Below are 17883 nucleotides of genomic sequence, written 5' to 3' on the forward strand. Positions count from 1 at the left end.
TGTTCCCGTTCTCTGAGCTTCTACCTCAGAACTGTGCTTTTATAAATTCTTCCCAGTTGACTGGCAAAGGTGGAGGTCTGGCTACCATTTTTAAATCCAGTTTCCACTGTCAACAATCATCTATAAATTCATTATCCAGTTTTGAGCTCCAAGTTTCTGAAGTGAAATTAACTGAACCAATTCTGTGTGTGGTGGTCTACCATCCGCCAAAGTTCAACAAGGACTTTATTCATGAATTTTCAGAACTTATGGCATGGATCACCTTAGAGTATGATCATATTTTAATTATAGGTGATTTTAATATACATACATGTATGCTGCCCAGATAAACTTCTGGTGAAGGACTTTTTGGACTTGACTGATTCATTCCATTTCACACAATCTGTGGTTGGGCCAACACACTTAAAGGGACATACTCTGGATTTGGTGTTATCACATGGGCTTTGTTCGGATAACATTGAAATCCTTCAGAAATGTATTTCTGATAATTTGCCCATTTTATTTTCTATTAATATTTCATCATCTGTGGATACAAACAATACTAAACCCCTACGTTCTCGTACTATAAACTCTGATACTGCTCTTCAACTATATGCAGTCCTTTATAATACTACGTTCCCTACTGATAGCAATCTTGATATTGAAGCTCTTATTCTAAATTTTAACAACGCATGCTCAAATGCACTAATTTGAAAAATATAAAAAGAAACTTTTAAAGTCGTGGCTTAATGAAACCACTCGTGCACTCAGACGGGAATGTACTGTAGGTGTGCTGAAAGGAGGTGGAAAAAAGATAAATTGCAGGTTTTGTTTGAAATTTTGAAAGAGTATACAGTACAGACCAAAAGTTTGGACACACCTTCTAATTAAAATGGGTTTTCTTTATTTTCATGACTATTTATAAGGCAATAAATCCCACTTATTAACCTGACAGGGCACACCTATGAAGTGAAAACCATTTCAGGTGACTACCTCTTGAAGCTCATCAAGAAAATGCAGAGTGTGTGCAAAGCAGTAATCACAGCAAAAGGTTGCTACTTTGAAGAAACTAGAATATAAGGGGTATTTTCAGTTGTTTTACATTTTTTTGTTTAGTGCATATTTCCACATGTGTTATTCATAGTTTTGATGCCTTCAGTGTGATTCTACAATGTCAATAGTCATGAAAATAAAGGAAACTCATTGAATTAAAAGGTGTGTCCAAACTTTTGGTCTGTACTGTATTTCATTATCAGAATAATGTTAAATTAGCAAAATCTAAATATTTCATTAATCTCCAAATAGGCATAGGCTTCAAGTCCTTTTTAATGTCCTGGATAGAATTGTTAATCCCTCGATTACATCTGGCCCTTTAGCCTCTGTTGTACTTTGTGAGGCGTTCTCTAAGTTTTTCACAGAAAAAATTGTAGCTCTTAGAGGCTCGAATACCCTGGTAGATTTAGATTCCCAAGAAATGCCGCAGTGCATATCTATTCTGGAGCATTTTCAACCAGTTTCTTTAGATGAACTGACCTCGGTTATTAAGCATCTGCGGTCATCAAATTATCCTTTGGATTGTCTTCCTACTCGTCTGATAAAAGACATTTTTCTCACTTCTGGCCTATTTATCTTAATGGTGATAAATGCCTCATTGCAGTCAGGTTGTGTCCCATCAATTCTTAAACATTTGTGGTTAAACTGTGGACACTGTAGATCATCAGATTCTCTTATATAGATTAAAACATTGTGATGCCCTGAGAGGCACAGTATTTGAATGGTTTAAATCTTATTTAGAAAACAGAACTTTCTCAGTTCATCTTGACCAATGCTGTTCTGGGGCCTGTAGTGGAAAAATTAAAGTAAGGTCACACCTGCTAGTTGTATTGCTATATGTTTATTCTAAGTTCTTGTATATTCCCACCAAGTTAAACTATTTTGGTTACATGTACAAGGTTGGACGTTGTTTTTCAAAGCTGCATGGGAACCAGTCTGTTTCCCATGCTTAGGATTCCTTATCCCTTTGTATAAAACTCATGTGTCGTCTCTGCCTGGCAGAGCTTTCATCCAGACCTGCTTCATTACTGATTGTCCTACAAGCTCTCTGTATTGTGCACAATATATGAATAAACCGGATTGAGTGATTTTACCTGAACAGTGCTTGGAAATAGTTTTTTTCCACGACAGGGCCAAACCTTTAAAGTATGGCATTCCCCAAGGCTCAATTTTAGGTCCCATTTTGTTTATCTTATATTTATTGCCTCTTGGTCAGATTTTCCATAAATTTAACGTTTCTTTTCATTGCTTTGCGGATAACGTCCAGATTTATATGCCCCTTAAACTACAAAATGGTAAAAATGAATCTCTTCAGCTATTGATAGATTGCTTAGCTGAAGTCAAATCTTGGATGGAACAAAACTTTCTTCACCTCAATCAAAGTAAAACTCAAGTTATATTATTTGGTCAAAGTCTTCACACTACAAATCCAGATGTGATTCTTGGTTCCTTAGCTCGGTTTTGTCAGACCTCTGCTAGGAATCTTGGTTTTACTTTTGATAGCTGTTTAAAGCTAGATAAACAAGTTAGCTCTGTCGTTAAATCAAGTTTTTATCACCTGCCGGTTTTAGCAAAAGTTAAATCTTATTTTTGTTTTAAGGACTTTGAAGGACCTATCCATGCCTTCATTACATCTCGTTTGGATTATTGCAATTTATTATATAGAGGCATGGATAAATCACAGATGCAGCGACTCCAAATGATCCAGAACGCAGCAGCACGGCTTCTTACAGGATCCAGGAAGCATGATCATATAAGGCCCATACTGCCCTCTTTACACTGGCTACCCGTCTTTTATCGAATAGATTTCTAGATTCTTTAATTAACTTATAAAGTTTTAAATGGGTTAGCTCCCCCTTATCTTCGGGACCTTTTAAAATTTCAGTCTTTGTCCAGAACCCTACGATCAAATTATCAGCTATTACTGAAAGTTCCTTGGAACCGACTTAAGAGGAAAGGAGATTGGGCTTTTTCTGTTGTTGCTCCTATTCTATGGAACAATTTACCTTTCCAAATTAGATCTGCCCACAGCCTGGATCATTTTAAATCGCTTCTCAAAACTCATTTTTATTCTTTGGCATTTATTTGAAGTAGTGTTTTGATGCTCTGTATCAATTTGTGTTATTGTAGTTCTTGTACAGCACTTTGGTGCTGTTTTACACCTGGTTTTAAAGTGCTATATAAATAAATTTGACATTGACAGATGTTTGGCCAGCTAATCCACCTGCATTTTAAACATGGGAGTCTGTTCGGTTCCACACTTTCCTGCTTGGCCAGTCTAAAAAAAAATGGGTGACAAACGTTTTTGGTAAATCTTAGATGCAAATTTAAGTCTAAATAACAGAAAGAAACGGGAAAACATATTAATTTGACAGGTTTTAAACAAATAAATGTGAAAATGTCTGTGTGCGAGTTGTTGAGCACAACCTGTCTGTCATTGTCAGTGGAGCGATCTATGTGTTCAGTGGAAGCAGCATCCAGGAAGATAATTTAAAATCATTCTTGGAATTTCTGTCTTAGTGAGGATTTTTATAATTAAGTTTCCTAATATTTGAAATTTTCATTTCTGAGTCAAACGCCCAGAATCCCACGGGACTGGATGTAGGAGCTGACAGAGTTTGAAGCTGTGCACAGTCGAGCCTGAGGCTCGGAGAAAAGGTCAGACCTCCTCCAGTCCTGGAGGATCAGGTATACGGGACAAACTAAGGAATGCTGGGACAGATTTTCCAAGTGAGTAAAATTTAATATAATGTTACAGAAGCAAGTGAAATGGATCATAAAAATAACAGTATAGACATAAAAAATGTAAAGACTTTGGAAAAGGCAAAGAAAAGAGTTTAAAGAATTAACTCAAAGAGTTTTAGATTCTCATCCTTATCAGAAATAGGAAAATAAATTATGAATAACATAAAAATACATGAATGTATTATGAACATAAATACATAACTTAAACTTTGCAACAACTGAGGAAGTAATTCAGTTCATTCATAGCCACAGGAGTGAAATTTTAAATAAGAAATGCCAGCATCAGCAAGTTTATGTTTAAATTTTAATGTTATGGTGTCGACTATACAGTAAAAACTTGGATTTTGCTTGATTAAATTTTAGTGATTGATAACACTGTCTTAGAGATTGGTCAGACAACAACTGAGACAAATTTCAGTGTTAAAATAGGCTTTGGTGAAATTTTGTGATCTTTAGGTTCTCTAACTCTGCTGTTAATAGGAATTTTTCTTGTGAAAAATTAAACAAATTAAGCTGAACACCAGAGGTGGGGACTCGAGTCACATGACTTGGACTCGAGTCAGACTCGAGTCGTTAAAATCACGACTTGAGACTTGACTTGAAAAAATGCTCAAAGACTCGGACTTGACTTTGACTTTCATGCCATTGACTTGGGACTTGACTCGACTTGAAGCTGTTTACTTGAAAAGACTTGATATTTTTTACTCAAAGTCTTAAAATTTAAAACACATTATTTATAAAGTGGCGTCATTAATTAATTTCACTCATTCCGTATCAATATGCGCAGACCGTCACTATGTTTTTCCTCTCTCCTTATGTATGTATGTGTACGTAGCTGCAGCACAACCAATCAAATTAACAGGATTTGGACGTTTAAAAAACCGCGGCAAAGCTACAGAGCTCAGGGAACGAAATACGAAATAACCGCTCGAATATGCTTCCGCGAGTAATTTCTTTTGGCTATGTAGGTTATGAACTTTCGACTAAAAAACGAACTGCAACTTGTAAAACATGCAAGAAGAGAATATCGGATGGAGATGCCACGACGTCCAACTTTGTCCGGCATTTGAAGCTTCACAGAGATCGGTAGGTGGCATTTTTCTTTTGCTGTAAGATAGCTGACTTTAGCTAACTTCGTGTTAGCATGTGTACTCCGGGTTAAATTGGTGATGATTTACCATAAATCCGGTCCTTCAAATGCCTCCACAAATAATGTGCACCGTGTTAGCTCAGGAAGCCAGTGGATAGTGAGCGGGGCTCCGGAACAGAAAGCAGATTCTGGACCTGAACACAGGGAACAGAGTCTCTCTGTCCCATCATGATGATGAGCCGGGTCTAGTATCATCTAAGGATGGTTGGTGTATTTGAAGACATCTACGTTGGGAAATTATATTGACAATATATTGTTTACTGCAGTCAGTGCATTAAGTCAACTGTTTTTGACTTAATGCACTGACCGGCGTGACTGTCACATGTCGCACAGAACCCATTTCCAAGTAGTATAGCTTTGCTGGGAAAAAAAAAAAAAAGACCAAATACAGTGACTGTCCCAAATAAATTTTGTGTTTAGAATATCTGTCCCATATTTACGGAGGACTGAAACTAACATACTTAGAAATAAAAGCAGAAAAATAAATGCACCAGACCTTCCTGAGTTTACTTGTGATAACTTCATTTATACTTATTTCATTTTTTGAAAACTATGATTGTTGTAGTGTTGATGTTTATTTATGAATAGAAGGAGTAAACTGAAGTCAAATGTAATTCATGAATGGCTGTAATTTATTTTCTGACATCTGTTTACTTCTGACAGATTTGAAGAATACCAGATGAATAAGAGGATCACAAATGAACCTCAAATACATATTTTAAAAAGAACAAATGGTCTAATATTTGAATTTTATGTATAATTGCAAATTATAAAAAAAATAAAAACGACTCGAAATGACTTGAAATTCAAGGTTCCTGACTTGAGACTTGACTCGACTTTTGCCTGTCTTTACTTGAGACTTGACTCGGACTTGAGGACAGAGACTTGAGACTTACTTGAGACTTGCAACACAGTGACTTGGTCACACCTCTGCTGAACACACTAGTCTATAAAACACTTCAGTTACATGATATTAATAAGAATACAAAACAAAGCTAATGTTTTAACAAGAAAGAACAAAAGGCATGTGACAAAGTGGGCCGAGCATGTGGTGAAGGTTTGATGATTGGTGACAGAGAATGAGGAGTTTATAAGCTGTGAGGTAAAAAGTGTGAAGAATAGACCTGGACTGGTGATCTAATTGATTTTGGGTGTGAGTAGTTGGAGCAAGAGTGAGGATGGAGAGAGAGATAGAAAACAGGGAAGCAGAAAATAATTCTAACACTGAAGAAACATAATAAAACTAGTGAGACAGATACACAAGGAGAAACTATGAAGGAACTGACAGGAATAAGACTGAACTGATAAAGAACACAGAATACTCAAACTAGAATGACTAGAAGCACTAAGGAAGGGCAGAAGTAGATTGACACTAAATAAATAACTAAACCTAGAGTAAAAAATAACAAGGCATAAACTTAGCTAGAAACACTACAAGGGACTGTGGTGGAAAATTACTACAAGTTAACATCTGCTGATCATGTTATATGAAATGCTTGTGAACTCTCACCAAAAGAACCATTTGGGTTACATGTACATGGCTGGGAGTTGTTTTCTACAGCTGCATCAGAACCAGACAGTCTCGCCCCTTATTTTGAATTCCTTATCCTTGGTATAAAACTCATGTGTTGTCTCTGCCTGGCAGAGCTTTTCATCCAGACCTGCTTCATTATTGATTGTCCTACAAGCTCTCTGCATTGTGCACAATATATGAATAAAACTGATTGAGTGATTTTACCTGACAGTGCTTGGTAAAATAGTTTTATCCACATCAATTTGGTGCCGTGACCCGAATCCCTCGACTGGACATCCGAGGACGTCGACAAACAGTGATTGGCCAATCTGGACTAGACTCCAGCCTCAAACCTCATTTAGGATTTGAGAGAGAAGAGGGCTGTTGGTCGGCTCCATGGCTCCAGTGCTAGGATCAACAAACTCAAAACCACTGTTATCAGGTGGGATACTCAACTCAGGCTAACAAATTAACTTTGCAAATTCTAAATTATAAAATCTAAAATAGTAAAGAATCCGATAAACCTTTCACCCTGGGGAATAAAGATTGACGGTATTAAAAGGAAAGGTCGGGTTAAAGTCCCAGGAAAAAAAGAAATAAAACTATATACTGTATATATATACACAATATATATATATATATACACATATATATATAAGGTGGGTTAGAGTCCCCCCCACTTGTTTGGGTTCGAGTCCCAAACCGGGTTAAAGTTCCACTTTAAACTTTTAGAGAATCCTAAAGACCTTTATCAGAAATAAAGGCCCCTCTTAGAGGATTAAGAGGCAGAGCGACCACAAAGCTGATTTGTTGGACGTTTGACGTCTGCGAAGACGTTTGCAGTCTAAAGAGGATATTCTACCCAATTCAGGAAGAATGGGTCTAAGTGGTTCCAGAACGCAATATCCTCGTCAGGGTGAATTGTTTGACTATATGAAAGGAAGTATTGAAAAAAACAAAACAAAAAAAACCCTATTTAGAGACTAATTTGGATGAACTGACTTATCATTTTTTCTAATAGGGTTTATAATGACTATAAACTTGCATAGTTTATAGTCATTATAAACTATACAAGTTTACATCAGTTTACAACTATACATTATCAATTATGTCATTGATAATGACCATCAGTCATTATCAGTGACTGATGCTGACCTTTGATGCTCCCACCAAGATTGGTGCGGTTTGTGTGTTCAACAGATGTGTTGTCAGAGATGGGAAGATCACCTTCATGGTCATACCAATTCCAAATTGGACAGTTATTGCAGGTTGGATAGGAGTATCTGATTTGGAATATCATATCTTAAACCACAGGTATGTTTCTTTGTGTTTTCCCTGATCATCTCCTGGAAGCTGATGAAGCTTTTTCAGTAGAGGTCTCTGTTCTGTTTGCATCAAAGTGTTGAAGTATCGCAGGGGGTTGATTCTGATGAGGATTACTTGATGGAGTATGAATAATTTAATAAAATATAGTTGGAACTACTTACTTTAAAATTAAGTTTAGTTGTGATATTAGTTTTCTTAACTTTCTGTGTCGTATTAGTTCCAGTCAGAGTGCTTACGTGTTAAATGTTTTCTTGTAGACCATTTAGGATGTGTGCATTTGTTCCTTTAAGAAAAAACTTTATTTGTGCCTTAAACATTTTTTTTTCTTTCTTCATCACTTGCAGATTCCATATAGTGCAACTTTGTTGAATTTTGAAACAGTAAAACAACATGTTTACTTGTTGTACCCGAGTCTCCTTTAGTTTGCTAGAATATGTTTTTATTGGAACCTGAAGAAACTCCTGAACAAATTGCCTGTGTTAATTTCTTAATCCTCAACTTCTTCTTATTATGATGTATTTATTTTATATATATTGCATTAATTATTTTTTACTGTTAACTCTCTTTGAAGTATGCCCCTTTTCTAAAGGATTTCATTTTCCTTAAGTTTTTTCTTTCTTTTACTTTGTAATTTTTTTTATGTTACAACGTTTTATTTACTTATAGTCAGCAGGTATGTATCTCCTAGTAGAGCAAAATTTTTTATAAGGTGATCTTCCATAGAATCAAAGGGAGGAGCTGTTGTGTCAAAACTTTGTTTTTATTTCAATCAATCAATCAAGCAAGCAATTTTATCTATAAAGCACCTTTCATGTTGGAGGCAGCTTGCTGGAAACACAAAATAAAGGGTGTTTCTGACTTGGGTTTGAACCATCCAGGGTCAAAGTCTGCAGGTGAAAATACCAGAGTTGTGAAGTAAACAGAAACTGGTGAGATACTCCCTTTTGCTCCAATCTTTTTAAGAGGGCTGGTGGATATTAAAAGCGATGTACCTTCAACTTTTCTTCACTTCCCTGGTCTAGCCAGGGGGGTCATTGCTCATATTCTTTGCTTAATTTCTTAATAAAATAATAATCAAAATGCATTTTGATTCGTTCTTGATTGACTCAGCGTTTCACCTTAGGTAAGATTTACTTATTTCCTTAACAGTGGACATGACTAATGGTCGTCTGCCGTCCTCAGGTGCCCGTCACTGGCTTTAGAGGCTAATAAGCAATTCAGTATGTAACACTTATTGGCTAGGCAGCTAACAGCGACTACAAAAGCAGCATCAGAAGAGTGTCCTTTTAAGGAGCCTGAGGTGTGAAAAGAACAGGAAGTAGTGCTTTTAGTTTTGGTGAATATGTATTAAGTGATTTGAATAAAAAACAGAGAATTACAGCAACACGATGAGACACATGAGAATTGACTCAGAATAAATTGATTTCCAAATCATAAAGTCCATAGTCCATTCCTAGCTCGCCATCTTTCAATCCAGATGAGGATCTGATCCAACAGGGGGAAAAAAAAACCCGACCTAAAAGGTCAGAAAACCCATTAAGTGTTTTATCAAAAAACAATTATGTACAAATACAAAGGAAATAATTATTAAATTTAAGCATCTAGTTTATGCATACTAAATGCAAATACAATAATTAGATTCCTAATAATTAGACAAATATTTCAATCAAGTTAAATTAAGCATAATGTAAATAAAATAAAACAAAAAGTATCATATTTCAAACTAATCGATTTAAAGTTAAAGTGCACTTCCAACATATCAATCAAGAAAAATAAAATTAATTAATTGTCAAATACTCAAGCAGAGTGAGAGAAAGAAAAAATAATAATTAAATATATAAGTATATATACTGCGCTAGAGAACTAAAACACGCAGGATGCCAGCCCTCGAGGACCGACTTTGGGCACCCCTGTTTTAATGGTATGATGTAGAACTATCAGACCAAAAAAATTACATGAATCAACATTGATTCCTTAGCTTTCATTCAATATAAAATCAACCCAAATGTCCATGTAGATCCACATACAGATGATGGTTCAATCAGTATTGTTTCCTAACATTGATTCAAGGTAAAATCAACACAAATGTACTGTACATGCAGATACACATTTAGATGATGGTTGAATCAACATTGATACCTTGCTGATTCAAAGTAAAATCAACGCAAATGTGCATGCAGATCCACAATCAGATGATGGTTGAACCAACATTTGATTCCTAACTGATTCAATGTAACATCAACACAAATCTGCACGCAGATTCACAGTCAATGATGGTTAAATCAACATTGACATAGTGTCAGTTATGGTTGAAACCCTAACATTGATTCAACATGTAAGTTACTGACCACTCTCAATTTCGTTTCAATATCATGCTTCAATGTAGATTCAATATTTCTGCCTGACATTGTTTCAGTGTTGTTTCACTCATATTGGGCTGTCTGGGTATTGTAATATGAATTTTATGCCATATCGAACATCCCTACTTCGAGGTTTGCAGGAAAGTGCTGCAGATCTTCTATAAATCTGTTGTTGAGAGTGTCATCTCTTCTGCCGACATCTGTTGAGGCAGCAGCATCAGAGCCAGTGACCTGAAAAGGCTAACAACCTGATAAGGAAGGCTGGTTCTGTTCTCGGGACGACTGTGGAACCTTTGGAGATGATTATGCAAAGAAGGATTCTTCATAGGATCAAGAAGATTATGGACAAACTTGACCATACTCTTTATGAGACTGTCTTAGAAAAACAGTGTCTTTAGTCACAGAGGCCTCTTCAGATTGGCTGTAATACAGACCACTACATACAAATAAATCTACATTTCCTGCCAACAGCCATCACTGTCTACAATAACTCTTTGAATAATTTGATTTAATTTGAGAACCATGAGCCTCATTTCCCCCAGAGCTGTTCTCATTTCACAGGAAAGAGAGTCAAGTGCCTCTTAAAACAGTCTGTGATGTGGAGAAAAGCACTCTAGACTAGGAGTTCTAAACAGGAAATAACAGGTGGAAGCTGCCCAAGATGACACAGTGAGGGGAAACATGACAATAATTGTGTCTCTCTTGTGTAATTATGACAATCATTCAAGTAAGCAGGGAATGTAGGAATTCAATAACTAATCTGTCGGACATGGAGCTCAACTGTCTATTAAAACCTAAGACCTATACTGTACAGGCACCCTGGTAAAGATGTGTTAGGACTTGTAGATAAATATAACTTTTATTGCAGTAGCTGCAAAATTTAGGAAAATGCAACCTTTAGCCTCTGTAGTTTTATTTTTAGCAAAGACCCAGTTTTAACCAAGCAGGTTTTTATTGAAATTGTTCAGTTATCTTGAAAATTTCACGATGCATGCACTCTATCAAGGTTCATGTGGGGCTCTGCAAGTGAAACAAACCACAGGATCACAACACATCCTCTATACATAAGAGTCCTCATTGAATGCTGACAAGATAAATACGGGTCCTAATGCAGGAAAGTGTCTGATGCCTCTGTGTGATATCATATTTAGTGTATACAAAACAAAAATGGCTTTATGCTGCTGTTATTTATCTTCTGTGACACAGCATCTATATCATACTACAGACACAATAACATTCTTCTTTACAATGCCTCTTTAACCAGAAATGTGACTTTATCAGACCAACACAGTGGAGCCGTTTTAATGGTGGGAGAGGCCTGTTGAGCCTCTGATTGTAGCTAGTAGCTACAGTTACATTATTGATGCTGTAAAGAAAACAAAGACTAACCAAGCCCAAGTAAGACATGGAGCAGCCAGGACCTGGACCTAAATGGCTGGATAACCTTTTGCAGTGTTCCCTATTTTGGACAATATTATTGAAACTTCATCATCGTTGCTGAGCTTAGGGACTGTTGGAGACACAGCCCCCTAAGTCACACACACAGATTAAAATCTTTTTATCTTGTTTCTGCAGAGCTATGAGGCCAAACACTCTCTGATCTCCCACTGCTGATCCAATCTTAACACCATCCATACTAATTAATTTCCCTACAAGCACAGTCCTGCCAGATGAGGGCTGGATAAAGGATACGACCCCATGTAATGTGACTTTTCTTCTCAACAGCTTTTTATTGGTTTGAATCAACTGAAAATACAGTTTGAAGAACAAAATCTAAGATTTGGGATTATACGTTGTCCCAAAGTATAATCTTTTTATGGAGTCAGCCATAAAAAGTCAACCTTTTTATGGTTCACTTCTTTGGCATTAGTAACAGCAAATGCATTGTTAAAAGTATATTGTCCAAACGACTCTGCAGCTTATGTAGCCTTTCCAGGGTTGAATGTGGATGTTAACATGAAAGAATTAATTGCATTAATCAGATATTTTTATTGTTTTTTAAAAAATGTTAAAAAAAATTATTGCTGTGAGTTTAATCTCCGCACATAATTCTTTGTTCACAAAGATATCTCATCCTCACTGCACACTCAACACGCACCTATGAAAGTGTAACTACATACTATATCATAGACCTGCACAAGCAGAGCTAATGCGCCGAGTCTCAAACTTGACTCCTACCTTGATGAAAAATTCTGCAAAGAAACACAATTTCTCACATGGGGTTGATGTAAATATCCATACAGGTCAGCCTGTGTCTGATTTGAGTGAAAGGAGGCGCTTCAATACGCGCTGAGGTAAACTTCAGAGATCAAGCAAACAGTACCTGAGACAGCACGGAGGTGCCAGCAATGTGATTGGTCCATTAAGTGCATCAACTATAAATCCTTCTTTTAGGAATAATTCGCCTCTGCCAGTGAAACGCTCAGCTTAGCAAAGATGTTAGCAGTCCAGCTTATTAAAAAAAAAGAAAGAAAAACAATTCGAAAAACAAGAACAAGCAACGCTTAGCCTAGCCTGGAAGGTAGTGGGGTGGAGGGGAAGTAAAGCCTGGCAGGCCCCCAGGCTTATAATAAACTGGGGAAAACCTTTCATCACTCTGAGTCAAAAATTATTAATTAGTTTCAGTTTTTAAAGAACTTACTGAAATAAAAAACATTTTTGATAATATTCGAATTTCTTGAAATGACCAAACCACTGAAAACAGGAACTCAAGTTAATTCATAAAGCGTCAAATCTCAACAAATGTTGTCTTGAGGGCGAGGCACTTTTCAGATAAGTCACCATCCTAACCATAACCCCTAGACTTCTACCTCATTTATTTCTCTGCTATGGAATACATCTACAACAAAGCCTTTAAAAACATTTGTACTGAACAGAGGACAAGAACAGAGGGAAACTAAATGTGAAGCCTTGAGCATTTCATCTTTTGAACCTGCGCTAAATGTTCATGCTGCAATGAGATGCATAAGAAGCAGGGAGGAGACAACAGAGATGCCCTGTAAGACAACTCGGAGCTAAGTTTGGCTAAGTTGGCTGCAGCAGCGGGTTAAGGAGCTGGTATTTTGTGAATTGTCAGGTTAGACTTATTTGTGACAATTACAGGTTGTCTGACCTTGCAGGCAAAGGACACAAACATTTCCTTCTTCCTGCTTTCTTTGCTGCTCCAGATGGATGCTGGCTGAACAGTGAGGGGTCTTTTAGCCAGCTGACCAGCAGTGTGCAGCCACATCCAATCAGAGTAAATAGAAGGATTAAACCAGAAGAAGGATACTATTTAAAATTTGATCAGTTTTGAAGCATAACTTTAACACCAACCTTGACATTGGTACTTGATACAGTTCATGGCCAGTATAGTAACAGAACATTTATGTTAAAACCTTATGAAGACAAGGTCTGAAATCTCTCTGACCAATCAGAAATCTGATTGCGTTTGCCAGATAGCATTGTCTTGTGAGTTGTTGCCAGGCTGACAACCTTGTTTGGTTGTCACCAAGCAAGTCACCTTCAAACATTTAAAGGTGACTTATTATGCTTCCTTGAATAAGTAAGGATGGGCTACAAAACACATTCACTACATTTTATGCACAAAATCATTCTTAGATAGTGAGATTTCAGTCTGGTCAGTTCTTCCAATTGAGTTCTTTTTATTATGTTTTAGCCTCTTGTCACTTTAAATCCAAATAAACTGCTGCTAGTAAATGTTTACACTAGCACCTGAAAATGGCAGCAAACAGATGCGCAATTATATAATCATACATCTTTGAAAAGCGGCTTTGCAGGGTGGAGTAGCCTGTTGATTTGTGACATTACATTCCGGGGGTTTTTGAAACGGGTCATCGTACGGACACCAAAAACATAAACTTATTAGAAAAACACGCTGGGTGTTTTTTTAAGCACTTGGACTGTCTTTAGAAGCAGTAAACATTTGCAGGTTTTGCAAAACTTGCCAAATGCGAATATTTTTTTAACACCAACCTTTGTGTCTCCACACTTTAGAAGACACATAAGTGACACTGAAATGTTCTGGGGAAAGTTAGCAGTGGATGTAGCTATTAACTCAAGTGGAAAAATTCCCAGAGATAACGCTCTGAACTCTGACCTTTAGGTGTTTGGAAAACTCCACGTGGTTGTCGTACACAAGGACGTTTGCAATGTGGCTCTCTTTGTATTTGGAGAAAGAAGATGGCCCTTCTGTGCTGTTTGGCTCAACAATGACTTTCAGCAGAGCGTGAGGACATCTGGTTCCATCCCAGACCTAGGAGACAGGAAACCAGTAAGGCTTATTTGTCTCATCTGTCCCAAATCAAATGAAGCTCTCAGAGTTCCGCTAAATGAATCCATGTCTGCCTTTCTAACATGTTGAAGAGTGGGAGTTATGTCATAAATAATCAAACTTCCCCTTACCCTGAGCAGTGTGCAGGTGGAGTCAATGGAGGCTTTGGCCAGCAGCTGGCAGATGAGGTCAAAGTAGGTGTTAGGCTGGACGGCAGACAGAGGGACAGCAGCAGAGACTGAGGAAAGCAGAGCCTGGCAGGCAGCCCAGGCCCGCAGCTCCTCTACGGTGCGCCGGTCGTCTTCGTCCAACTGGAAGCTTTTACTAGATGTCCGAGGCTCCATACCTCCACCAACTGTGCCGCTAAATGTCACCACAGAGAATCCGAACGTGTTGACTAACGTGAGGGAGTTGTTGTAGGGGTGCACCTGTGCAGAAAAGAACAGAAAGTATTCAGACTCCTTTAAATGTTTCACTCTTAGTTTCATTGCAGCCATTTGCTAATATCAAAAATGTTCAGATTATTTCTCATGAATGTATACTCAGCATCCCATCTTGACAGAAAATAAAAGAAATTTAGAATTTTTTGCAAATTTATCCTAAAAAACCCTGAAATATCACATTGTCATAAGTATTCAGATCTTTTGCTGGGACACTCATATTTAACTCACATGGTGTCCATTTCCTCTGATCCTCCTTGAGATGGTTCTACTTCATTGAAGTCCAGCTGTGATTAATTAAATTGATCGGAAAGGCGCACACCTGTCTATAAGACCTCCTAGCTCAGTGCATGTCAGAGCAAATGAGAATCATGAAGTTGAAGGAACTACCCCAGGAGCTCAGAGACAGAATTGTGGTAAGGCACAGATCTGGCCAAAGACAAAAGAATTTCTGCAGGACTTGAGGTTCCTAAGAGCACAACGGCCTCCGTAATCCTTAAATGGAAGGGAGTTTGGGACGACAAGAACTCTTCCTAGACCTGGTTGTTCAGCCAAACTGAACAATCATGGGAGAATCGTGGGAGATTGTTCAATCTGGCTGTTCAGCCAAACTGAAGAATAGTGGTAGAAGAGCCCAGAGATCACGGTGGCTGAGCTCTGGAGATGCAGTAGAAAGATGGGAGACAGTCCCACAAAGTCAACTATCACTGCAGCCTTCCACCAGTTGAGGTTATATGGCAGAATGGCCCGACGGAAGCCTCTTCTCAGTGCCAGACATATGACAGCCAACACAGAGTTTGCCAAAAAACACATGAAAGACTCCCAGACTGAGACGAAGATTGAATTTGAATGAAACGAAGATTGAATTGGAATAGTAGCAGATTTGAAGGCCACAGACCAAAACAAACTTTATTCTGGTGTTTTTATTGTGTTACAGCTATATCCTCTTCCATAACGTTGAAAAGCAGTTTGAAACTAAGTGGACTTCTCCCAGATGACAAAAACGAAACATGGAAAAATGTGCTAAAATTGGAAATGTCAACCCGTTTCAAATAAAAAATTGGAGCAGAGACCCTGATCATTTGCCTCCATTGACATTCCCAGATATGTACCTGGTCTGTGATGTCACTGCTTATACCGCAAATCATTTTAAGAATTAGAAGTCAATGGAGGGACATGTCCAGTTTACGAATGGGTAGGTACACGATTTGGACATTTTTTACCACCCAGATTGTGAATATGTTGTGGTACGAACAAAGGTAAGTTCTTGGCTCCTTTATTTGATATAAATTTTTAATGTACATTCTTTTACAATCAATCAGAATGTTGTTTGGTATAAGTATTAAAAAGTGTGATTGCGTTATTTTTAAAGTACTAACTGATACGTGTTTAACTGATTTACAAAGCTACAAGTTTGAATTGGTTAAATGGCAATTCCAGCTCATTTTTACTTCCTTTGAGCTAGTCTAACAACACCACAGAAAGACTTAGAATTTGTCATTTTACACATGTACAATGAAAGAAAATCCAGTTAGAACAGTTCAAATGTATGAAATATGTACAATATAAACCTAAATATGCTACCCATTGAGATAGACACCAGCGCCCCTCGCAATAAGCGTGTTAGAAAATGGATGGGTGGAAACCTAAATTTCCATCCATCCATATATATGGGGACACTTGTAATATTAAATCAATTACATTTATATACACACATACACAAATAGTTAGTGCATGTGAGTCCAAGGTGTTTATTGCCTTTGGTGCACCTGTAGTGCCTCCTTGAGGACAGCAGGTTAAACAAACCTTGATTATTTTTATTTAAATAAGTAGATCACAGATGCTCAAGGAAGTAGATGAAATATGCCTTTAACCAATTCCCAAATTAGAAGCTACAATCAAAACTCAACTTCAGCTTTGTAACTGATAACCTCTTTGAAATTACAATGTCATGGTTGTTCTACTATAATAAAATGTTGATTGGAATAACTGACAATTCAACTACAGTTATCTGTAGGATCACACATATGCTGCACAGATGCTGAAGGGTAAAAATTGGAAGTTCATTGAAAAAAACCCCAAAAAATCAAGACCCCGATAAAGTTAAACATTTCGAAAAATGGATAAAAAGGTATGGGTTTGATGGTAGATTAAATTCACAGAAAATAACGGAGCTACAGAAAAATAAAAAATAAAATAAATAAAACAAAAAATGTTTCAAAAGCTAGGAAGGAAAATAGGTATGATGATGCTTAATATTGGATGGATATAGCTAAAAGAGGGAAGAAGGAAGTTGAAGGGGAGAAAAAGGACAGCCAGGAATGTGAACATAAAAAATAATTTATATTTTATAGGAAGGAAGATGAGACAGGGATAGAAGAAGGTGACTAAATTAAAGGACAAGAACAAACAGTTAATGTTTCACAGAAAGAAAGATAATGAAACCGCAGTGGTTATAAGAAGACAACAGACCACGAGCCCATGATTTGCAGGAACTAATAAACCGGGTATTAGGTTTAGCAAACAGAACTATCCAGAGATTCTGAAGAAGAGCAAATTATATAGAAATAGGTAGGGACAAACCAAGAGGATGATGAACAATTTGAAGAATACAGAATCAGAATGACAGCTATTTTCAAGGCTCATAGCGGGTTGGAAGAGAATAATGATGAAAATGGACCCTATAGACAGCAGTTAAAAAATGCTTTGCATGCAGGATCTAAAGATGCTATAAGAACATGGGTGACCAAATATTACATAGGATCAAGAACTGGAACATTAGGTGAGTATGTTCACCTAATGAACATACAGCATGGAGGGAAATTAATTATTTCCCTCCATGCTGAGAAGATAATAAAAGAAAAGAAGAAAAAAGGAGCTACAGCAGGAACATTTTATCAAAAGGAGGTTTTAGGGGGAGAGGCCCTAACCATAGAGGCAGAAGAGGAGGAGAAGGTAGAGAAACATTTTAGATAAAATATTTCAGGGTGTTGGTGTTGTGGAAAAGAAGGACATCTGGCCAGAGACTGGCCAGAAAAATACCA

The 17883-nt window shown here is 37.3% G+C and overlaps 1 protein-coding gene across 12 annotated transcripts in view; it reads right to left on the minus strand.

Moving 5' to 3' along the window:
* The window catches only part of pot1 (protection of telomeres 1 homolog), a 96441-nt gene that overhangs the window by 38032 nt on the left and 40526 nt on the right, over positions 1-17883 (minus strand). For all 12 annotated transcript variants that reach the window (XR_004336799.1, XM_032547174.1, XM_032547166.1 and 9 more), the window contains 2 exons: positions 14531-14827; positions 14226-14381 (listed from right to left, as the gene is read on the minus strand). Coding sequence is in view for 11 of the 12 variants with exons in the window: in XM_032547174.1 (XP_032403065.1) it covers positions 14226-14381; positions 14531-14827 (453 nt within the window). In the remaining variant the exon portion in view is untranslated. The remainder of the gene's footprint in view (positions 1-14225; positions 14382-14530; positions 14828-17883) is intronic.

Source organism: Xiphophorus hellerii, chromosome 2 (genome assembly GCF_003331165.1).
Source record: "Xiphophorus hellerii strain 12219 chromosome 2, Xiphophorus_hellerii-4.1, whole genome shotgun sequence".
In the NCBI taxonomy this organism is placed as follows: domain Eukaryota; kingdom Metazoa; phylum Chordata; class Actinopteri; order Cyprinodontiformes; family Poeciliidae; genus Xiphophorus; species Xiphophorus hellerii.